Source organism: Stegostoma tigrinum, chromosome 19 (assembly GCF_030684315.1).
Source record: "Stegostoma tigrinum isolate sSteTig4 chromosome 19, sSteTig4.hap1, whole genome shotgun sequence".
Lineage (NCBI taxonomy): Eukaryota > Metazoa > Chordata > Chondrichthyes > Orectolobiformes > Stegostomatidae > Stegostoma > Stegostoma tigrinum.
In genome coordinates, this window is record NC_081372.1 from 14,159,079 (window position 1) to 14,182,367 (window position 23,289).

The window sequence follows — 23,289 nt, forward strand, 5'->3', positions numbered from 1 at the left end:
GTTTCCTCTGTGTTACACCATTCTGTGCAGAGGTCTCCACAAAGAGTAATGACTTTGGTGAATACTCAAGAGTAGTTGAATGAAACACCTAACAATCAGGTATTCTGATCAATGCCACCGAACATGAATAGTGAAGTCAATAGATAATTCCCTAGAATGTAGGAATTCTTGTGCAATACGGAGAACATTGAGAATCAAACTCAAGTTCGTGCTCAAGTCACGGAACTTGAGTTCAGCATCTCTCAGCCAGTAACCAAACCAAGCGGATTGCATGGCAATATGCTGATTTTCTTTATCCATTCAAAAAAAAATTAAATTTCCAACCAAAGGTATGGAGGACGATGGGCAACATATTCTATTACTTCAAAAAAAAATTGAAGGAAAACATGGATTTGTGTGAGCAAAGAGATCTGCAACAACTGTTTCCTTCAATAAGGCTGCTTGTTTCACTGTGTAGACCATAACACTGGAAATAATTTCTTTCAATTCAAAAGTAATCAAAAAAGAATCCTCCCTTAATACATCCAATTTTATTAAACTTAGCAAAGTATATTAATTTTTAAATTCTCACTTCATTCATTCCTAGAGCTAAATCAAGATTAAGTGAATTTCTCACACACATGCTTATTCCCAATAACTATAACTAATATTACTTCCAAAGATCAGATCCCCAAACTGCTCCTGTTGTCTGAATGATCACTGTAGTAAATTCCTTAAAAATCAATGGGAATCTTCTCCTGCATGAAGTGCCATTAAGGGTGCTGCTTTGTCTGCAGTACAGGCCCAGGTTCAAATCCCAACTGCTCCAGACATGTGAAATAATACTTTTGAACAGGTTGATTGGAAAAGAAAATTATCAAACTTATTTCAGTATTTTTTTCCCCTCACTTCCTTAACCCGAAAACAGGCAAACCAGTAACTTCATATCATTTGGTTTCTCTGTCTCACGTGCAAAAGTTCACCAGAACCTGCAGAAGCTTTCCCAAGCTTTAAAGAAGGAAATGTTATTGCTTCCACCTCCTCTATCTACCTGCCCCTATGCACCCCCATCAAATAAACAAGTTACCTTACCATTTCAGATTTTCTTTTTTTGGCTTTCTTTACGTCTTCTGATTTGATCTTCTTCGGTTTGAAATCAACACTAGGGCAGGCAGACAGACAGATTAAATTTGAGAAACTTTCTTTGCGTTTGCTATTAGTGCCTATAGGTTAGGTTTAAAGAAACTCCAGGTGACAATGCAACAAACTGAAATCTCTATCCTATAATTTATATAAAGTGTTCTATTTTTAGGTAAGGTAAAGCTACCATTCTTGTCCTACTGTGCAGCTTGCATTGTGCTATCGTTGTCCAAAATACTGAGGCAACTTATACACAGCACAACTATTTTAAATACTATCAAAGTTCAGGGTGGACAAAATTCATCTTCAGATGTTTTGCAGTGCATACATGCTGTTTCCTCACACAAATGGAAAACGTAGTTATTCCTCTTTTTTAATGCTATGTACAAAGTGTTCTTCAAGTTTGCATCTATATTCCAGTCATAGCAATCTGCCTGTTACTTGTATTTTTCCAAAACTAGCACCACAGAGGAAATGAGCATCATACCAACTACTTCATTCTATTCCCTCTCTCTCATGACTCCCTTTCCTGACTACCCCCAAGGTAGAATAACCCTTCTAAATTTCCTGAGCAGTACGCAACTCCAATTTCATTGCTGCATCATTGCACATAGTATCAGGAAAGGGAAAGCCCACAAACAATCTATTTAATAACTTGTACAATTGTAAGCTTACTCATCATCTTCACGGGGCCTCTTCATTGGCTTGTTTTCCACCTTAATGGATGGGATATAATCATCATCTGGCTCTTGCTTTATACGAGGAGGGCTAAAGGGAAGGGGGGGGGGGGGGGGGAAGAAAAAACTAAAAACTTTCAGTTCTTGTATAACTGAGTGGTGGATTTTACAGAATATACTGCCTTAACAGCCCACCCTTGAGAAACACAATTGGTGGTTCCTAAAAAAAAGGTCAGATTACTAACTTAGCACAGTGTAATTCAACAACTCCTAAAAGAAGGTTCCAGTACAGGACATTCATTGAGAGCCATATGCACCGTTAAATGGGATAAGGCATTCTTCAACTACACAAAAATCTTTAGGTGAGTGAAATTCAAAAAGTAAAAATTAAATAATGTTGAATGCAATCTCTGATCCTTCACTGATCATCTGCAAATAGTTCCTCTTTTCAATTCACTATTTCAAGAAAGAGTTTCCTAAGAATTCTGCTTTCTTTAAGCAAAGCACATTTAGCTGTGAACATGCATTCCAAAAGGTTCAAGCCAAACATTTTTCACGTGATTAATACCTGACAGATAAGAAGCATCATCATTACCTTGTGAAACCATTCTCCTTCTTTATTCTATCTCCAGAACCACTACTTGAGGAATGGACCTTATCCTTTTAAAAAGAAAGAAAAGCATTACAAGGCGTACAGGTTACTGCTAATTCCTAAAACCAACGCTCTTTCAGAGGTAAATTAAACACGTAATCACCTTTATTTAAAAGGACACAGCTGTGTTGTATTATTGTGAATTAAGCATTACAAGGTGTACAGGTTACTGAAATTTTTAAGAACATATTACTGACAGAATTTAGCCACCGGTAAAGTCATCACTTTACGTCATCCCTTGACGCTAACCAGGAACCTTAGTTCAGCAGTATACACATTGTGTGACGCACGTGTGATGGGGACAGTTTAACGGTGCTGGGATTTAGCTGGTACAAATCACAGAATGGGAGGTCACAAAATAGGAGGAGGTGTTAAACTGCCTTGGCGATAAATCCTGTAGATGATACATACTGCCGCCACTGTATGTTAGTGGTTGAGGGAGTGTAAAAGTAAAATTAGAGGTGGAAGGAGTGTCAAAATCAGGCACACTGCTTTGTCTGTGATTGGGTCAAGCACTGGTGGTGTGGGCACTGCTTGCCATTTGCCTAAATGTTTGCAAGGAAAGCACTGACCCATAGAGATACCCAGCCTCTAATAATCTCAATATTTGCAGCCGGCTCTATCCCGTTTGCATCAATGGCAATCCAAAAGAATTTTGATGGGTGAAATTCAACAATGGCAAATGCCAGGATCGTTGAAGGTTGGCAGAATCTGATTGGAAATGATCAGCTGCTGGTATGTGTTGTGAATGTACTTTGTCATCCTGATTTTGTCCTAAACTTGCTGCATACAGTGCAGACTGCTTTGCTGTTAACATTGTTAATGGTAGTGAACACTTCCTGTTTTTGATTTTTCCACAGAAAGGTGCACCAAGGCGGCAGTTTGGGTCTAGGACACCACCCTGAAGAAGAACTCAAGTAATGGCAACATCTTGGAGGTGGTCACTGGCCTCGAACAAGGACAGCCTTCAATACTTCATGACAGATATCAATTCCTCCAGTTGCAAAGTTCTCTACGCTGATGTGACAAAATTAAACACGGGGTGATAAAAGGTAGGTAACATGCAACTAACCAGAGGTGATGCTTTCCAAAGCAAGGTATCTACCGGTCACCCCTTAAAAATCAAATAGCATTGCCATCATTAATTTCACTTGTTAACTTTGTAACCACTGACTAAAAACTGAACTGGACTGGGCCAGGCCAATCAAACAAACAAAACCATATTACAGATTGCTGAGTCAGTCACCTCTATTTTCCACTTGACTAAGTGACTGGACGGGAACAACAACACTCGATGCTGGATACTAATCATCGACACAGCAGCATCTTTAATTGCCCAAGGGGTAGTTCAGAGTCAACCACCTTGCTGTGGTCTGGAATCACATGCAAGTCAGATCAGGCTATGGGACATGTCCTTCCCAAAAAAGGGGCATTAGCAAACAGCACGGACTTTTACAACAATCAATAGCGCTACGGTCAAAGGGCTAGAATTCAATTTAAAGAAAAAAATCAAGAAAATGTATCATTTTTCACGGTGGGATGTGAACCAGTGTTTCTAGAATGTTAGCTTGAGATTGCAAAGTAAGAACCACTTAAGACTACTGATGACTGCCTTCCAGCACTTGTTTAATAACTGACAGTTGATTGAGCAGTGATTTTCCAGTTGAGGCTTGTTCTTCTTTTTGTGGACTAGAACAAAGGCAAGAGATATGGCTCAGTTGCAGCACAAACCTTTAACGCGCAGCCACAACACTGTCTGCACCCTCCATGCTGACTTGACATCACATGCTCAGAACTGAACTTGAAAGCTAGCTTCTGTGGACAGCTCTGGAGACAGGTCATCCACTCCTTGGGCAATTAAAGACAGACAATAAATGCTAGCCTAGCCAGTGACACCCACATCGCATGAAAAAATAAATTCCAACCAGCATTTTTTTTCTTTGCTTCGTCAAGATGGCCAGCCGCATTACAGCCTTGAGCCATGTGGATGAAAATCCTTTTTAACCAGGCAGCATTTAACAGCATATGATGTCAAGGTGTCCTAGAAAAGCTTTTAAAATCTATTAAATTGGTAAGAAAACTTCACTGGAGGGAATTAATAACTATACATGGCGGATGGAGTGCCAAACCAGTGGACTGGTGCCGAACTTCGCCAAAGGTGGAGGATGTTCACAGGCCCCCACTTTGTTGTTGGTTTTAATTGTTGACTCTTCATGACTACATATGGCAGTACAGCAGAACTCTGATCTGACCCCTCCGCTGTGGGATTGCTGCTTAAAGTAGCTTATAGGAAGTCAGTCTGCATCTATGTACTGTAGCTTCACTAGATTGGCATGTCATTTTTAATGTGGCTGGTGCCATCTTGAAAAGCTCAGACACGCCTCATTAACCTCTGTGATCCTCTAGTTTAAAGTGTGAGGGGGGGTTGTATCAGGTATTTGCCATGTCCTGAGGCTGAAGATTGTTGGAACACAGCAACTGATGACCCACCGCTTCTTACGAATACCCAGATTTAAGCTGCTGGTCTGTTCTCACTATGTGAAAGTATCACATATCCTAACATGAGACTTCACCCAATGAAGGGGCAGACCCTGTAAGCTCCGATTTCAAATAAACCTGATGTGTCTGACTTCTGATTTCGCCCATCCCAGCCAAAACCAGCACCAGGACCTTCCTGCGTTTAATGGTTGAGGGCAGCAAGTGTCAGGCTGTCTCTCCACAATGACACTGCTCCCATTATAATCATGGGCAGATGAATGACAGGAAAACTGAGGAGTTTAGCTCAAAGTTAAAATGGTCCCCAAAAAAAAAGCCATGCAGCTTGAAACAAATGCAATTTCAATACCTTCTCCTCCTTCCTTTTCTCCTTGTCCTTATGTTTGTGTTTGTCAGAGCTCCCATCTTTATGCTTCACTTTGTCTTTTTCCCTTTCCTTATCTTTGTGTTTCTTTTCTGAAGAATCTTTGTGCTCACTGCAAGAGAGAGAAGCCTGTGACAAATAAAAACCTCACGAAATTTTGCATTTGTACAAGGTGCAGTGTTTCAACAAACTTCTCCCCTTTCTCTTCCACTACAGAGTGGATGCACATAGATCAAAAAAGAAGCTATTAGGAACCCGGTGTGTGTCCGAGTTGCACCTGCCTGCTCTGGTGGATGCAAGAAAACCCCTGCCACTATTGAGAGTAAGTGCGAGGGTATTATCCCAAGTTCACCACTCAGATGAGCATCACAAGAGAAACAGCCTCGGGTTCGCAATGGTAAGCAGGTCTCGGCATTGCATTAAGTAATATACTGGCCTTGCACCAGTGAGTCACACAGCTGTACCACCAGGGTTAAAATAATGAGGACTTAAATAAATCATTGCTGTAATTCTTGAAGTTTTAAAAGGATCAGGGCAGTATTAATTGGGGCATTCAAGTAGAACAAATGGAGTGGACAGAGAAATGATTTTTGCTGGTTGGCCTGTCTAGGTTCAAGGGCAGAGTCCAAAGATGAAAGTACAGCTTTCTGGGGTGAAGTTAGGAAAAATCTTCACAGACAGAATGGTAAGTTTGGAATACTATTCTACAACAGCAACTTATGCAATATCAATTTTGTTTTAAAACAGATTAATAGCTTTTCAGTGATCTATCAGAGGGACAAGAGACAAAAGATATGGACTTTGATTGGTGGAAGTGGTGTAACAGGCTAAATAGCCTGTTTCCATCTCTGGCAACCACCTGGAAATCAACATCCATTCAAGCCCACCGACTCCAATAGCCACCTAGAATATGCCTCCTCACACCTACCTTTCTGCATAAATTTCCAAGAGGTGACTTACAGACATACAAGATGATCAGAGGATTAGTTAGGGTGGACAATGAGAGCCTTTTTCCTCAGATGGTGATGGCTAGCACAAGGGGACTAGCTTTAAATTGAGGGGTGATAGATATAGGATGAAGTCAGAGGCAGGTTCTTTACTCAGAGTAGTAAGGGAATGGAACGCTTTGCCTGCAACGGTAGTAGATTCGCCAACTTTAGGTACATTTAAGTTGTCATTGGACAAGCATATGGACGTACACGGAATAGCATAGGGTAGATGGGCTTGAGATCGGTATGACAGGTCGGCACAACATCGAGGGCCGAAGGGCCTGTACTGAACTGTTATGTTCTATGTTCTAGGGGTGTGGAAATACCATCCTTTTGTAAGATGGGAGAGCATTAGGCCATTCGAGCCATCACGGCTGATGTTTCTCTACTCCTTTCTTCTGCGTTCTCCCTGTAACCCTTGATCCCTTCACTAATCAAGAACCTCTTTTCATCTTCAAGACATTCAATGCCTTGGCCTCGCCAGGCTGCTGTAATGATTTTCACAAATTCATGGCCCACTGGCTGATGAAATACATCTCCATCTCAGTTCTAAAAGGATTTTCCCTTCACACTGAGGCTGTGGCCTCGGGTGCTAGTTTCCTCAACAGTGCAAACAGCTTCTCCACATCCACTAGCTAGGCCGCTCAAGGTTGTACAAGTTTCAATGAGACCCACTGAGTACAGACCCAGAGTCTGCAACTATTCCTAATTAGGTTATTCCAAATTTGGTCAAAAATCAAAAGTTCTTCAAATCAGAAATCTGTCATTACGCTACTCAGGACCACGTGATCTGCAGTAATTCAAGCTGAAATATACCTGCTCCAGTAACAAGTACGTAGATGCTGGCTTACTCATGATGTCTACCTCCAAAAAAGAAGAATTAGAATAGAATTAAAAGGTAGCTGCTACACTGGTTAGACAAAAGAGCTAACAACTGTGTAACAGCCCACCCCTTATTAAGAAGTGGATTAGATTGGAGCTCTGGGTTTAGCAGCGAGCAGTGGTCCATAAGGTTCTGTTGGAATCATTGGTGCTAATTTTCATTCAATACAAGAGGTGATTTAATAGATTAGTCGACAGAAATGACAGATCTGACGTATTTAGCAGAGCTTGCTTAGCACTGTTCATGAATGTCTAAAATTGGACACTCATGAACACAGTCGGGGAAAATAAAAACATTAAAATCTCTCTTCAAAATGGACTTTCCACAATTAAAGAGAAAAGGGGAGAGAACTGTTCTGGATGGTGATTTACAGTCTTATAATTATCCAAATATGCGATTCTGCAGCAATTGTAGAATAATACTTAATCTCTTTCGTGAATGATTCAAGTACTGTCCACGCAGCCTACGTGCCTGGGTAGCACTTCACTGTTGAAGTGAAAATCCCATTGTTGAAATGAACATGCAACCAAGTTCATAAGATCAGGGATAACTAAACTATTGGCAGTGGGGTAGAAAAACATGAAAGGGAAGAAAAATAAAACAAAAACATTTTCTCCAGCATTCAATACTCCTTGAACCTTTGTTCTCATCACAATTAAAAAATGGCCTAATTGAAAGTGGCGTGCCTGTCCATCAGCATCATAAAAGACTCTTAGTCAAAATTTGTTGACGTTTAAAAGTTCAAACACTAAATCAAACTTTCAAAAAGGTATGTACATTAACTGATCAAAAGTTATTTTTTTCAAATATTTCGTCAGGAAAATAAGCATACAAAAGAGATGCTGGTTGCATAAAACTTGACTGCAAGATCAAAAAGTGGCTGCAGCATTCAATTTTAAGATGAACTCTGAATGGGTTAAAGTACACAAGACCTAGCAAGAAAAAAAAAGGTGGTATAGGCAAACTGTCTTGCTAACTTTGCACCAAGAAAAGGCAGCCTCAGACTGAGTGCCATTATTCCCATTTCACAAATAGAGCTAAGATTTTGGCCTCTTTGGCAGACTATTTTCTGTTGCCAACTCAGTCAGCTTGTTGCCAAGAGTGCAAACTATTAAAACAGTGTCTCATTGACGTTCTACTACCCTCCCAGAAACCACACTACTGTTCTCGAAGGCTGCCCATCAAACTTACATCCAGAAAAATAAAACTGGTTAAGTCCTGAAATCTTAAAGTCACTTTTAAAATGTCGCAATGCTAACACTTCTCAGCAGATTAAAAACTAGCATTCCTGCAACTTCAATTATCTTATCAGCTGTGCACATTTCAGTACAATCGTTATGTTCTTACCTTTAGTATTCGGTTCATTAAAGTTATTCCAAACATTTGTTCATATGATTAGACCATACTTTTCAAGTTTACATTTTACTAGCCAACATCCATAATTTGATTCTGCTGTCTAGTAGCAACCACATTTCCTTCACTGACACCATTTGATATTTTGATATGATTTGGCCTAAATATTTTTATTACTTTGTATTTCTAGGGTCTACTTGGAGGTTGTGTAGCAATACCAATTGCTTGCACTTTCATTACAACAATTTCAAAAATTCCAAGTTCAATTAACAGTTCTCAATAAAAGCCAACATTCACTGTGCAATACGAAGGCAACATTGCACTAATTGTATGTAACATTCCATCTGAAAGTAAGAGCCCATCAGCCTGCTCAATGCATACAAAAAGATCCAATGGCACCAAAAAGAGCTCTTATTATTTTGAATGATAGGGTGTTTGTCGCAAGCTAGTTTAACTGCTTATATTATAATGGCCGTAAAAAAAAAAGAGACAGTGCTATATAAAATGAAAGGGCTTTTGTTGCATAGCCAAGAGACAGGAGAAACAGTTAATTTTCAAAAGGACAGCAAGCAGGACAACAGTGCAGTTTTTTCCCCCTCCCTTGACAAACGGGTAATCAGATTAGGAAAAAAAACAGTATTCATTGCTCCCCACTGAACCTTTGGCACCTGCAGCATATCACGTGCACTGCTGCACTTGAAAGACATCTAAAAAAATTAAGCAAAAATTTACATGTTTTTAAGAAACAAAAATACACTTCAAAAAGTGTGGAATTAGTACTACCAGTAAACTCAAACAGAATGAGAAATTACAGAAAAATTTAAAGTCCTTGGTTATCAGAACTCTTGAAAATGCTCAACAGGTCTGGCTGCATGTACTTCAAATCGCTACCTTTCAGAGTTGAAATTTTCTTTGTGAATACAGCTAAGTTGAAGGAGAATGACATAATAGGGCACATGAAAAATCCAGCAGTGGGGTGGGGGGGTGGTGAGTGAGGGAAGGAGGAAGAGAGAAGAAAACAAGAGGGAGTAAGTGAGTGAGACAGTGAATAAATTATTGATTAGGAGCTCTAATAGTAGCAGAGGTACGTTCAAGGTTTGAACATTGAGTGACCAAATGATTTATCCAGAGTCTAGACAGCTGTACAGCGCTGGTCCATGCTGACCAGATATCTTAGAAAATTAATCTAGTCCCAATTGCCAGCATTTGGCCAATTCAGACTTAAACCCTTCCTACCTCATCTATCCATCCAGATGCCTTTTAAATGTTTAATTATAACCAGCCTCCATCACCTCTTCTGGAAGCTCATTTCATATATGCAGCACCCTCTGCAAGAAGTTGCTCCTTTTATCTCTGAAATCTTTCCCCTCTCACCGTAAACCCTATGCCCAGTAGTTTTGACTGCCGTACCCTGGAAAAAGAACTTAGATATTTGCCCTATCCATACCCCTCATGAACTTGTACACCTCTGTAAAAAAGGTCACGTCTCAGCCTCCAACCCTCCGGAGAAAGTAATCCCAAGTTATTCAGTCTCTCTATAGCTCAAACCCTCCAACTTTGATAACACTCGCATAAATCTTTTCTGAACCCTTTCAAGTTTCACAACATCCTTCCTATAGCAGGGAGACCAGAATTGAATACTTCCAAAAAGTAGCCTAACCAATGTCATGTACTGCCACAACATGAACCCCCAACTCCTATACTCAATGCACTGACCAATAAAAAGGTAAGCATACCAAATACCTTCTTCACAGTCCTGTCTTCCCGCAACTCCACTTTCAAGGAACTATGAAACAGCACCCCAAGGTCTCCATTCAGCGACATGGAAAGACAGCAGAACTGAATAATAGCAAGGCTATTAGTTTAATATTAGTCTAATGTTAGTCATAGGAGTTTTTTTGACAAGATGAGATTAATTATCTAAATACAGAAATAATGAAAGAGGCAAAGCACTAGATATGATATATGATAAAGCCACAATACAGGGAAGTAGAAGATCAAGAATGAAGATGGAATAAGCTGAACACAGTTGCAAAATGGATTTAAAAATTGGTGAGAACAGTACACCCAATACAGGAGTCAGGGTCAGTTTCTACTAATTATTCAAAGTTGGTAGCAATATCTTACAGGGGTCTAAATCTTGAATCTATTCACATATTCAAATTATATATGGCAAAATATTAAATATCCAGTACAAATTTAGACAAGTGATCTGCTGTTCACTGACATAAGTAGTGAATTACTGATATGAAAATTCATCCTTATTCAGTGTGAACAACTGAATTTGACAATAGATACTTGAAACCACATTTTCATAAACCTGTGAAGCAGTGGCATCTGTGTAGGCCACCGAAACTAGCAGATGCAGCCAAGGAAGAATCACAAATCCATTCACAACTGCATACAATAGGGTGACATAAGCGAGAACTTTAGATACAAGATAATCAGTACATACTTAGCATAGCAAGACAAACAACAAAAATATTCATTGACTGGATATCAAGGACTGTGTAGAAGAAAAAAGTACTCGGTGGGGTTCACCAATATTTCATTTTATACCCGTTGGTGCCTCCTTCCTTCACCTGGGGTGGTACAGTAGTATGTCACAAGGCCTTTCCCAGAAGTAGTATGCTAAATAGCAAGCAGAGGAATACTGCAGTGTGGGCTATATGATGCAATGATGGATACACAGTCATGAATCATCACTGATGAAATCACATCATCTTACCATAGCATAATGTGCCAATGTAGAGCTAAAAATCAGCACATGCCTGCATCAGCATACATGCCTACACTCTTGGCTAGGAGCTGCAGGGTGGAGAAGGATATAACAGTAGGAAAAAAAATGAGCTTTCATAAAGCTGTTTTTTTTTTTAAAAAATAAAGATTGTTATTGGAGGAGATGCAATATCAGCACAGCACCTTTCACTTAATTCTTCTGACATATCCAGGTTTCAGTTATTACCAAACAATAAATTAGTCCACAGCTCACTGGCGTAGCTCTTTAGTGTATTCATGGTTATTTGAAGTCTAGGAGAAGAAAAGCTCAAATGCCATTCTGGCATATCAATTTTTGAAAAGCCTAAAAGAATTGTCACTTGTATAATTTTTTCACTCAGCCAAAGGAAGTACCACTCAATTGAGTCAAAGCAATCAACCTACCCCAATAGTAACCCTTAAATTTCACCCTTCCCCATTCACCCAATTTTTATTACAGTTGACTTTACATCAATTTAATTCAAAGAACATTCTGAAGACATACAACTTTACCAAACAAAATCTGGATGTTTGGTTTTTAGCACTTGGTGCCAAACAGTTATTGGGGAGGATTTGTAGTGGCTTTGACAAAAACTGAAAATTCAAATAGCTTAGTTTCTGCATGACGGCAGACAATTTGGCCTTGTGCACTATTTGCACTTCTGAGCTAACTTCCTTCTCGAGAATAATGTTTCATTCAACATTACCCTGTGAAAGTGAGATGAGCTGCATGGGAAAGAATATTCATGGACTGCTGTTGCTAATCAAATAAAGTCACACAGAGGACTATGGAAATTTTAGGAAACTTTCCTTATACATTGGATATATTTAGAGAATATAGAATATTTCCATCCACGGTATCAGGGGTACCTTGCTTCCAAAGTAAATCAAGGACTCTTGCACACCATATGGCATGTTATGTTTAAACAGTATTCAACAACATGCATTATTTTTAATCCAAATAGCACTACATAATCATTTAAGGTCATCATTGTGACGAACATCATTTCTTCCTCTACTTAAAAAAGGTATGGATTTTCAAATACTTATCACCTTATAAATACATTATCCTTCTATGTTCCGAGGAAGGGTCACTAGACCTGAAACATTAACTTTAATTTCTCTTTAGAGACACTGTCAGACCTGGAGGAGCTTCTCCAGCAAATTCTGCTTTTGGTCCTTCTAGGTTTGTGGTGTTAATCCAATAAAATTGTTAAAAGAACTTCTGATTACCCAGTCAATTGTTGGCCTGTTTCTTAGGTGCTACCATCCTTTCATACCTCACCCAAGTGGCCTCTTTTATGAGATTGAGGGTAGATAATACATTGGCAGCAAGCTATTCAAGCGTAGGAGACAGAGGCAAGTTAGTCCATAGCAGAACTCAGGACTATCCGGCTAACGGTGGAGAGCCAGAGCTAAGTACTTCCCTTACTTAGTAGCAAAGTAGTTGCCAGTTCCTGCCCTGGAAGAAGTTAGATTAAAATAAATTTAAAAGGACTATATTGTGTACAAATGGGAAATTCGGATTGCGAGCCAACTACAGGATAAAGCACTAGAATCTCACTCTCCCCCAACCAGTACAGACTTGATTATGGTATCATACTACGATCAAGTGTGTACAGTACATTCTTAGGGGGCTGAGGGAGAGAACAAAGTTGAATTTGAACAATGTTGTGACCCTGCTACCCTTATCCTTTCAAACTGCATTTAGACACTACCTAGCAAACTAATCCACTATCAGTGCAACTCCACCTGATGCCTTCCTATCATAAATGATGAGAAAATAAGTTCAATGAAAAGTCCTTACAAATCACAAACCTTAGCGAAATGAGGAAGTCAGTTCTTAAGAATTCTCAGACATACTTCCTTGAGAAAGTATTCCCCAAACTACCCAAGACCTTAAATCAGATATCCAAATTATAAAATTTAATATCTCTGAGCCTTTATAGAAAGATGAATAGAATATTCTATCCCTGGCATGTTCCAAACATTTAGACTGATGGGCTGATTTGTAGCAAATATCTACACAGCTTGTTAACCTTAACACCCAACCCTAACAAACAAATTCATTTGTGATTTATAAATACAAAATTCTGTGGATGCTAGAAATCTGAAGTTAAAACAAAGGAGCAAGGAAGTCTGAATGCTCAATGTAGTCTGCTCTTTATTGACAACTGTCTGACCTCCAGCATTGTGCAACACTTCCTCTCCTAAGACTACAAGCACCACCCAAAGTGTGGGTCACATGTTATTTTAGTACTCCATCTTATTCACACGCTAACTTTTCAATTCAGCATTTGCTATTCTATTTAGGGATCTTACTGATTATTAATCTACTTATGGTGTATAACAACTTCAGATTATAAGCCCTGCCTCCATCTTGTTCCATGTGCTCTTTCTTCCTTTTGTTGGATTTAAATGTTGTATTTCGGTTTTAAAAGTAACAATTTATTGCCTTATTCAGACATAAATCTTTTGTTTCTTCATTATGGTAGTTGCATCAAAATCTTTCATCCCTGGTCTCCACCGTACCAGAGGCTGGTTTTGTTTTTCATGCATTCCTTCCACTGGCTCAAAACAACTCTTACATCTTTATTCAGTTGTGATGAAGGTAATCAGCTTGAAAATGTTAACTCCACTTCTTTCCACACGATGCCTGACCTGCTTTTTCTAGCATTTTTCTCTAATATTAACAATTTGTTGATTTACAAAATATCTAGCCTCTACAGCTTTTAGATGCAAGACATTCCAGATTTTCACTGGAGTTATTTCTGACAGATGATCAGTCATTATCTAATTGACTGGTCGAACAGACTTGAGGGGGCAAATGGCCCATTCCAGCTGCTATGTTCTCATGTTCCTTATGACAGCACACCTGAACAGTTAAGTACTACTCATATTTTGAGGTTTGCCCAGAGAAAATTGACCTACCTCAATTTCTTTCAACCATCTCAAATATCATAATTAGATTAACCTGTAACCATATTCTTTCATGGAATTACAAACTCAATCTATGCACAATTTAACCCCTCAACTATGACAAAGTGGTTTATCCACCCATAAAGCTATACTATAAAATTTCCCAGTACAGCACATCCTCTTCCTAGATGGAATTTAAGAACTGTGGTTTCTCCATCAAACTGCAATCCCATTACCATAGTCTAAAGAATCAGTGTTAACAAGTGCATTTCTACATAGCGCATTGTACAGGGAGGCTCAACTGGAATTCCACACTTAAAAAATGTGCAATCCAAGTCTCATTGTCTATTTTGCAACCACTGTTTTGCTTTTCTGTCAGGACAGCTGATACTTCAAAGCCTTGTTTGCCTATCACCAAACTGCTTCAACAATGATGCAAACTACAGTAAATATTAGTTTTATTAACTTAATTGTACTGTGAAGTTAACTGTCTGAGCTCTTACACATTTCACTCTTAATTAGCCAGTTTGGAAAGAAGTGAACAGGCAGCTCTTCATACAACTCAAGCAGTGGAATAAATGGAGTTTCCTTTGCTTTCAAGAGGATGTTGGTACTACTAGGATCATTATAAATCTGCATCTGAAGGTGAAATGTTTTGTGACTTTCCAAGGCCCTTAGGAATGCTTGAAAAGGAGCAAGAGCATTACCAAAAGAAATGATCATCACACAGGGTTAAGTCAGAAGACCACATGTTTCATCAAGAGTTAGATTTCAAAAAGAGTACCCTAAAAAAAAGGAGGAAAGTGTAGAGATTCCAAGAAGGCAACTAAAGAAAAGACGACTGACAGTGAAGCAATTATAGAAGAAAAAAATCAGGGATGTTCAACTGGCCAGGATCAGAGAAGCACAGATATCAGAGGGCTATGGGGCAGAAGATTACAGAGATATTAAAAGGGCATAGCCATCAAGGGATTTGACGGTATTAAGTATTCTATAATGGAGGTATAAGTTTGATTAGGAATGAAAGATCACCATGCATCAAGATGGCAGGCAAAAGGGACTTGGTGCACCTTAGGCCACAGGCAGAGTTGTGAAACCTCAAATTTAGAGGTTAGAATGTAATAGACCAGCCAATACCACCTTAAATATTCCATATATGAAAAAGGCATGTTCAGCAGATTGCCTGTCTTTGAACCTGCATCAGTCTATGTTACAGAGGCGAATAGGCACACAAACATGGATTAGGAGGAAGTAGCCATTGGTTCAGACCCTACATGGCCATTTAATAAGATAACAGTTGATCAGATTAAGGGATAACAGTGTATCGAGCTGGATGAACACAGCAGGACAGACAGCAGAGGAGCAGGAATGTTGACGTTTCCAGCCTAGACCCTTCTTCAGAAGATTGATCAGATTGTAAGCTCAAACCAACATTTCTGCCTAGTTCTGATACCACTACTGCACTCCCTCCTCCACCTTGCTCATTTAGAATCTATCCTCCACAGGCTTAAAAATATTCTAAGACCAAATCCAAGAAGAAAAAACAGGTTTTAAAAATGGGCAATTTTGGGATTTTTGAAAGAAGAAAGAGAGAGTGATCCTTGGGCAAGATTCACCCATATGAAATATCTCCTCCATATCTAGCCTGTCAAGACCTCTCAGCATCTTCTGTACTTCAATCAAGTCTTAATAATGGAACAAATGCGTGGTTGTAACCTTCAAGTTTATTTGATGAACTTCCAAGTAGTCTAGTTTAGCATCAGACAGTTGCCAAGGAGCCAACAGCTAGAGAATCTGGTATGGATTTTTTCTGATCCCAAGTCTTTCCAATAGATAACAGAAGACAACTTCTTTTTATCCAGTATTGGATGTTGGATAAAGGCTGATAATTTAGCACAAGTGGATGGGCCAAGGACAGGAGCAATACTGAGACAGAGCTAGAAGGTGTCAGTATGTATGTGAAAACTACTACAGTTCGTCAAAAAGGTGTCACTAAGTGGCATCACTTGCTTGAGAAACATAAGTGGGCTAAAGAATGCCAGAGGAATAGACACTGTTGCAAATACTACTCTGGGTGACAATATAGAAAACTGTAGCATCACCCAACTGCAATGATCAGCCACAGGTTGAGATGGACTTGGAGGGCATGTTTCTCTTGTAACAGCATTGAAACGTCATTCATTGCCCCCAATTGTCATTTGGAAACAAACAAACAAACCAAATCAGATTCCATTTTGAACCTGCCTCCAAGCACCTAAGCAGTCACTCCAAATCCTAACCATGCAAATGCTTTTCTTCATGTCCTCATTTCTTCTAAAAGAAACGAAATCTACACTCTCTCATTTTCAATCCTGGATTCAGAACGCTGATGATTCTGAACACTTCAATCAGATCCCCTAAGCCTTCTCTTCCCCTAGAAGACAGTTCCATCTTCTCCAAACTATTTTCAAAACTAATAACCTTCATACCTAGAACTACTATTCTCACAAACTTAATATCTCCAAATGCTTTACATCTTTCCTGAAGAGTGCCACCCGAAAACAGAAAGCAATAATTCAGCTAAGACTTAACTAGTGCCTTACAAGAGTTTAACATTAACCTTCTTGCTCTTGCTCCCTATGCCTTATTACTAAAGCCCAGGTTATCGTATACTTAATTAACCGCTCTCAACCTGTCCTGTCACCTTTAATGGCATGCACATATACAGCTAGAACCCTTGGATCCTGCAGCCCCCTTCAAGTTGTACACTATTTTAAGTTGTTGTTCTACATTCTGCCTGCCAAAATGATCAACTTGCTCTTTTTTTGCACAGAATGTCACCTGCCACTTTTGAGCCCACTCCAGTAACTTGTCTTATGCCCTTTTTAAGTTCTACACTACCCTCCTCGCAATTTACATAGAATGACATGAGTTTGAGAAGACCAGACTTAGTGCTCTAACAGGGTAATTAGAAGGATTTCAAACAAGAGTTCCAGGAAAGACTGGGGCAGACGATTGGAGAAGCATAATTTTTTAAAAAATTAAGAGATGATAAAATAATTCCAAGGATGCTGGGGTCAAGAAACTGAGGAGATGCAAAGACAACAGGTCTAAAAGATGAGAACAGGACAATACCTGGGGAGAAACCGAACCAAAAACATTGTCAACATGGAGATCAGAGGTAAAAGTTAGGTTGTCAGCGGTTTAGAGAAACTAGGCTCAAGTGATCAGAGGATGGATCTCATGGATAGGCTCGGGAAGTGTATGGAGGGGAGATAAAGAAAAACTGGAGAAAGACAAGAGCTCCGGTAGAGCAAGAAAAACCATTTAAAAATAAGTTTCTTTGACCAGTTGGTCGAGGAGAAGGGATAATACAAATGCAGTTAAATCTGAACATCTTAGTGTCAAAGAATTCCATTAGCTTCTACAAACATACTTCCTCCACCCTCACCTCCTAATAAGACGAGCTTAAGACAACTGTTTCGTCTACGGAAAGATTTTTTTTTCAAAAAAACAAGTCACCTTTTTCCATATCCCTGACTAGGGCACAGCTTGCAATTGATTTCACTCTAATCCATCATCCCTAAACGAGTGATATTAAGCACTTTCGAAAAACAAAAAAGTGCGCATTTCATGTAGAGATTCTAGGTTCAGAGCATTCCAGAAACTTTCCACACAAACTAAAGGATAGAACTTACACTGGCGCACACTGACAAATTTCAAAAATGCACTTCCATTACACAGGTTGTTTCAAACCATAAACTACACTAATCTCTGCCAGTCGAAAAGTACAAACCTGAAAGCATGTAAAATAGTAAATTAATAAGCATGTTATATAAATACCTTCCAAGTTACAAAAGAAAAAAAAAGTGTGACTGAGTGTAAATGTGAAAGACATTTCAAATTTTCATACTCCTCTCAACCCCAAACGACAGGTTGTTCCTCAGCACCTTACCAGTTCTTTGTAAGCTCAACTGCTTATTCAACTGGAGAGGGCAACAAAACCAAGACCTATTTGGCTGCCAATTCACAAAATGTACTAATTGCTTTCAAAACTACCAAAAAAGGTTGCAAACAAAACAATATTCTGTTGTAACTGTCATTCATGGACCCTTAAAAGCTAATGGATATTAGTTGACGGAAGACCGAAAACTGGATGAAATCTCAAAATCTTATTCCAACATTCACTGCACACAGAATATATGGAAACAGAATACATGCAATGCTTAGAAATGAGTTTTCTTCCCATCTTTTCAAACAACAAAGAACAAGCAAACTTCTGCCCTTCAAAAATCGTCATTTCCTCTTTCCTCAGTCCTACATCTTTTCCCTCAACTCTGCCTCTCACAAACATTAAGAGCATACCACTCAGTCACTCAAGCCTGCTCCATCATTCAAGTAGGATTGTGGCTGACATAACTGTCTTTAACACTAATTTCTTGTCTATCCCTTATACCCTTTGCTTCTTCCTTGTCAATCGGCCAAATGAAAATATTTAAAATGCCCTATAACCACAGTACTCTGGGGATGAGTTCCAAAGATCATCAACCCTCAAAACAAATTCCTTAATCGTTTACACCTTAATATGGAAGACACTACTTGTAAACATATTGCTGGCATTGACTGTTGCTTGAACAATAGAAAAGCTTGAGGAGTCCTGTTCTATGCCATGTGCCAAATTGACACTAGAAACATCACTCCCAGCTGCCCTTAAAGCAGGAAGGAAACTTATAAAAAACACACAAGACAACACAAATCAGACAGCAATGTCGCTACTGTTGAGCAAAGACAAATATCAGACTGGCAGCAATTCTTGCATTTTATACTTTGCAGATATTTGCCGTGGCCATACAAAATTAACACCAGTCATTTAGTAGGCCAAATGGCCTCTTCTATACTATATGATTCCATGAGTTGGTCAGGCATTGACTTGACAGACAGGATTAGAAGAAGGGGAAAAATAACATTCAAGTGTCACTTGCCAATGACAATAGGTGGTTAGCCACCAAAACTGCCAATTTATGCTCATTAAAAAAAAAGCTATGACTCAGGAAGCAATGGGGTCTTGAAGATACATGGAAGTGTGGCTGTGCATCAATATGGAGTATACCATGCAATGTGACAAGCAAGTCAAATACTCCATTTTGCGAAGAAAACTGTACCCATGACCCAGTTATCCTCTCAGTCAACTTGTCATCATTTCCAATTCTTTCACTAGATTACCAAAAAGTGAGGCAAGTGTTGGCTCAAATGCATCACACTAGAATGTCAATTCAGGTCCACACACACGTACCACTTCACAACAGTGTGAAAAGAAAAATGCACAAACAAACAAACAACACTACCTGTTGCTATGATTCTTGGAACTGGAGGAGCTGTGCTTGGATTTCTCACGATCCTTGTCCCGATCTTTTGATTTGTGCTCCTTATGTTTGTGCTCTTTATGCTTGTGTTTCTCTTCACTTTTGCTGGACTTGTGAGAATCTGCAAGTGTACACAGAAGAAACAATCATCTGGCATCATTTCTTTCTGTCCCTTCTATATCAATAATGTTATCAATCTTTGGGCTTCACCATAAAAAAGTAACGATCACACAAATAGCAATTCTCATCTTAAAAATATATCATGCTAAAAGTTGGCAAAGTATTTTTCATATTATATATTCCAGCATTGCTTGTCTAAATAGCTGTCATACTAATGTGCTTCCTTCTCCTGCAAGGAAAAGTGTCAGCTTTTGCACAGGCTGGCATATTTTCAGCCGGATTCACTAGCCATCACTTCGCTTCTGTGGCCAATAGGTTCAGCCTCCACTGTAGCCCCTCTATACAAAGCTGTTAAAAATCAATGCAATTAGTGACCTTAGCCATCGCAAGAACCAAATATAAACTTGTTTCTATAGAATAGATCTCATTTAGGGTTGCCAATTTTAGGGTGATGGAAGCGGTAGGAAAGCAACATGGCTGATGGAATGACAGAGATGGAAAATTACCGACCTTTTCAAGCATAAGAGGCAATCACATGCAAGACAAAATTAACACAGAAAAAAGTCAGACCCAGAAGAGCCCATTAAAAAAAAATAAATGGAACTAATCAAAAATAGAAGCTACAAACAAATAAACAAACATTCAAACTAGTAAAATGGCAAATTTAGGCCTGAAATAGGCAAGTTCTTCTTAGATAGGGAGATTAAGAGTTCTTGGAACCCATGGTGCTGAAGGGATTTGGGGAAATTTCAAAATAGACAAACTTAAGTAGGTGAAAGTGGTCTTCTTTGTACGCAGTTACTGGTTTTGAGGCAGTCACGAACTAATGCAATAGGTTCCTTGCTAGGCCGCGCTTGGAGTTGTGGAGGAAAGGATGCCTGCGAGATGAATCCAGAGTTAAGTAAGGCCACACAGTCTAGACACTATGCAGTCAAATTAAAAATGCTGGACTCAGAAAGCCTTCTCACCCAAATGACTCTACCTTGGGGAGGTAATGGCTGAGCAGTATTATTGTTGGACCGTTAATCCAGAGACCAAGATAACATTCTGGGTTCAGATCCCACCAGAGCAGATTGCGGCATTTGAATTCAATGAAAAATATCTGGAATTAGGAGGAGTCTAGTGATGACCATGAATCTGTTGCCAATTTTCAGAAAAACCCATCTGGTTCACTAATGCCCTTAAAGGAATGGAAATTGCCATCCTTACCTGGTCTGGCCTACACGTGACTCCAGAACCACAGCAATGTATCTGACTCTCAAGTGCCCTCTGTGCAATTGGGGACAGGCAATAAATGCTGCCTAAAAGCCACAACCTCACAGAGTGAATGAGTAAATAAAAAGAAAAAATCCTGTAGCCAATGTCTTGCACAACTAAAAAATTATCCCATTCCAACAATGGAAACATGAATTATTCCTACAGCTTATTGCACTATGGAGAAAAAAAAAGGGAGATTGAAACTGGCAAGTATTGGAAAAAAAAAGTGAAAGCACAAACCCTTTTAACATAAAAAGGCACTACAGATGAGGAGGGTAAACAAATGTAAAATATTTCACACACTAGATACAGACCAACATATTTTCCTGAAATCAGAAACCTTTCCTGATTAGGCTGATTGATTTAATCTTTGCATCGCAAGAGCTATATCAGGTCATATCAAGGTCAGCACCATTTTGTTGCAAACATTCAAAAAGGTTTTATTCGTATAAAGCAGGAATTATGGTCACAAAATAATCTTAGCATATGCGTTGTGTCCTTCATTCACAATTTAAAATTCTACTGTGACCAGTCTTTGCAATCTGGCACTCTAACAGTGTGAAGTGAAACTAGTTCACCTGCTTCCATTACATCCCTTTTTATACTTAGAGAAGCATGATCTGCTGGTCAAAGCTTGTACACTTTCAGGAGCATTCTAGTCATTTATAAAATCAGCCCAAATCAAAGTTCCAAATATCCAAAGGATGTAACCGCCACTATAACTACCAGCCTCAATAGAAAAACTTGCACCGATCTGTGGGAAACTAAGATGTGTGCATAGGCCCAGCTAACTTTTGGGGCTTTCTGGACTGGGCCAAGAAATGGGAGGATGTGGGGGCTAACAAGAAGAACACAACAACTTATACAATTAAATCAGTCATTGCAAGTCTGAAGTCAGTTTGGGGGTGAGGGGGGGGGGGGGTGGAAAAACAACCCAGAAAAGGACAAACTAAACAGAATCCACAACAAAAGACTCTCAAAACTTTAGATTGTTGAATGTTTTGCATTTGGTTATCACCTTAAAATACACAACTGGATAAACTGTCAAAACAGGATTATGTTCAGGTATTGCTGGTTTCCACTTACAGAACTGGAAGAAATGTAGATGGAAATTTTAAAGAAATAATCAAGGAGGAACAGACAGAAATGCAACAGCAGAGAAAAAAGGGACAGGGCCAGAAATGAAGCATATTAAATAAATTTATTATGTCTTGCACAACTTTTCACCCAAAGATCAAATAACAAAAAAGGTAGTGAACATGTTCCCAAACCAGCTCATTGCAATGAAGAGGAAAGATGGGGTTTCACAGCTCTCACTTCCACAAACTCCTTTCCACATCCTTGTTTGTTAAAAAGGCCAATTGATTTCTCGCTCTCAGTTCTGAAGTTAACTCATTGTTGGCAGTCAACAAGCTAAATGGCTGCCTTCTGTGCTAAAATAGTTCTATAATTCTGTAACCTACATATGGGCTGCTGACAAGGAGAACCACACTGGTTTGATAATCCTCAGGTTCTATTCAAAACCCTACACAAAAGACAAGTGAACTCAGCCTGGCTAGCTAACATTGACTTCAAGTGACAGAGTTTTCCCACCTGGTTCAGGGTACTCCATCAGAAGGTGTGCCCATCTGTAATTCGGGCAAGGAATACACTGGATTTGACATAGGTATAGTTCTGTCCATAAAAGTAGCAGGCAGTTCATAGAACACAGAACAGTACAGCTCAGGCCCTTCGGCCCACGATGTCGTGCCGACCTATTATTCTACTAAGATCAAAAGTGTCTTGCATACCCTACATTTTATTACCCTCCATGTGCCTATCCAAGAGTTGCTTAGAAGTCTCTAAAGTATTTAGTCCACTATCACTGCTGGCAGCGCATTCCACACGCCCACCACTCCTGGTGTGAAGAACCCACCTCTGACATCTCCCCTATACCTTCCTCCAATTACCTTAAAATTATGCCTCCTTGTAATAGTCATTTCCACCCTGGTAGATTGCCTAGTTTAAATAAGTGTAGCACTGACATGTAATATTTCTAACCAAATCACTATGTACTGGTCTTAACAAAGGGCAGCAGTGGGAGAACTGCCTCAGGTCATCAGTACCTCTTGTACTTCCTCTCTCCTCAATCTAAATCATCAGGCTTCCCATTACAAGTCATTTTTTATTTTATGAGCAGAATTTCAAATATTATGCCAACCCTCAATATCCTCTATTATTCAATCATAACCTGATTAAGTGCAAATAATTCAGATCCAAGCATAGAAGAACTTCATCGTCTAACCAGCAACTGGATTCCATGCAAAGACACAACTCATTCCACCTTCCCAAAAGGCTTGTGCCTATGACAGCCCCATATCT

General features: G+C 39.3%; 1 protein-coding gene across 1 annotated transcript in view; it reads right to left on the minus strand.

Annotated features, from left to right (window-relative positions):
• top1a (DNA topoisomerase Ia) overlaps nt 1-23,289 on the minus strand; it is a 77,095-nt gene that overhangs the window by 43,213 nt on the left and 10,593 nt on the right. Inside the window, exons 3-7 of the mRNA XM_048549847.2 lie at nt 19,534-19,672; nt 5,294-5,420; nt 2,392-2,456; nt 1,795-1,887; nt 1,072-1,141 (exon numbers count right to left, since the gene is read on the minus strand). Of these exons, the coding sequence (XP_048405804.1) occupies nt 1,072-1,141; nt 1,795-1,887; nt 2,392-2,456; nt 5,294-5,420; nt 19,534-19,672 (494 nt within the window). The remainder of the gene's footprint in view (nt 1-1,071; nt 1,142-1,794; nt 1,888-2,391; nt 2,457-5,293; nt 5,421-19,533; nt 19,673-23,289) is intronic.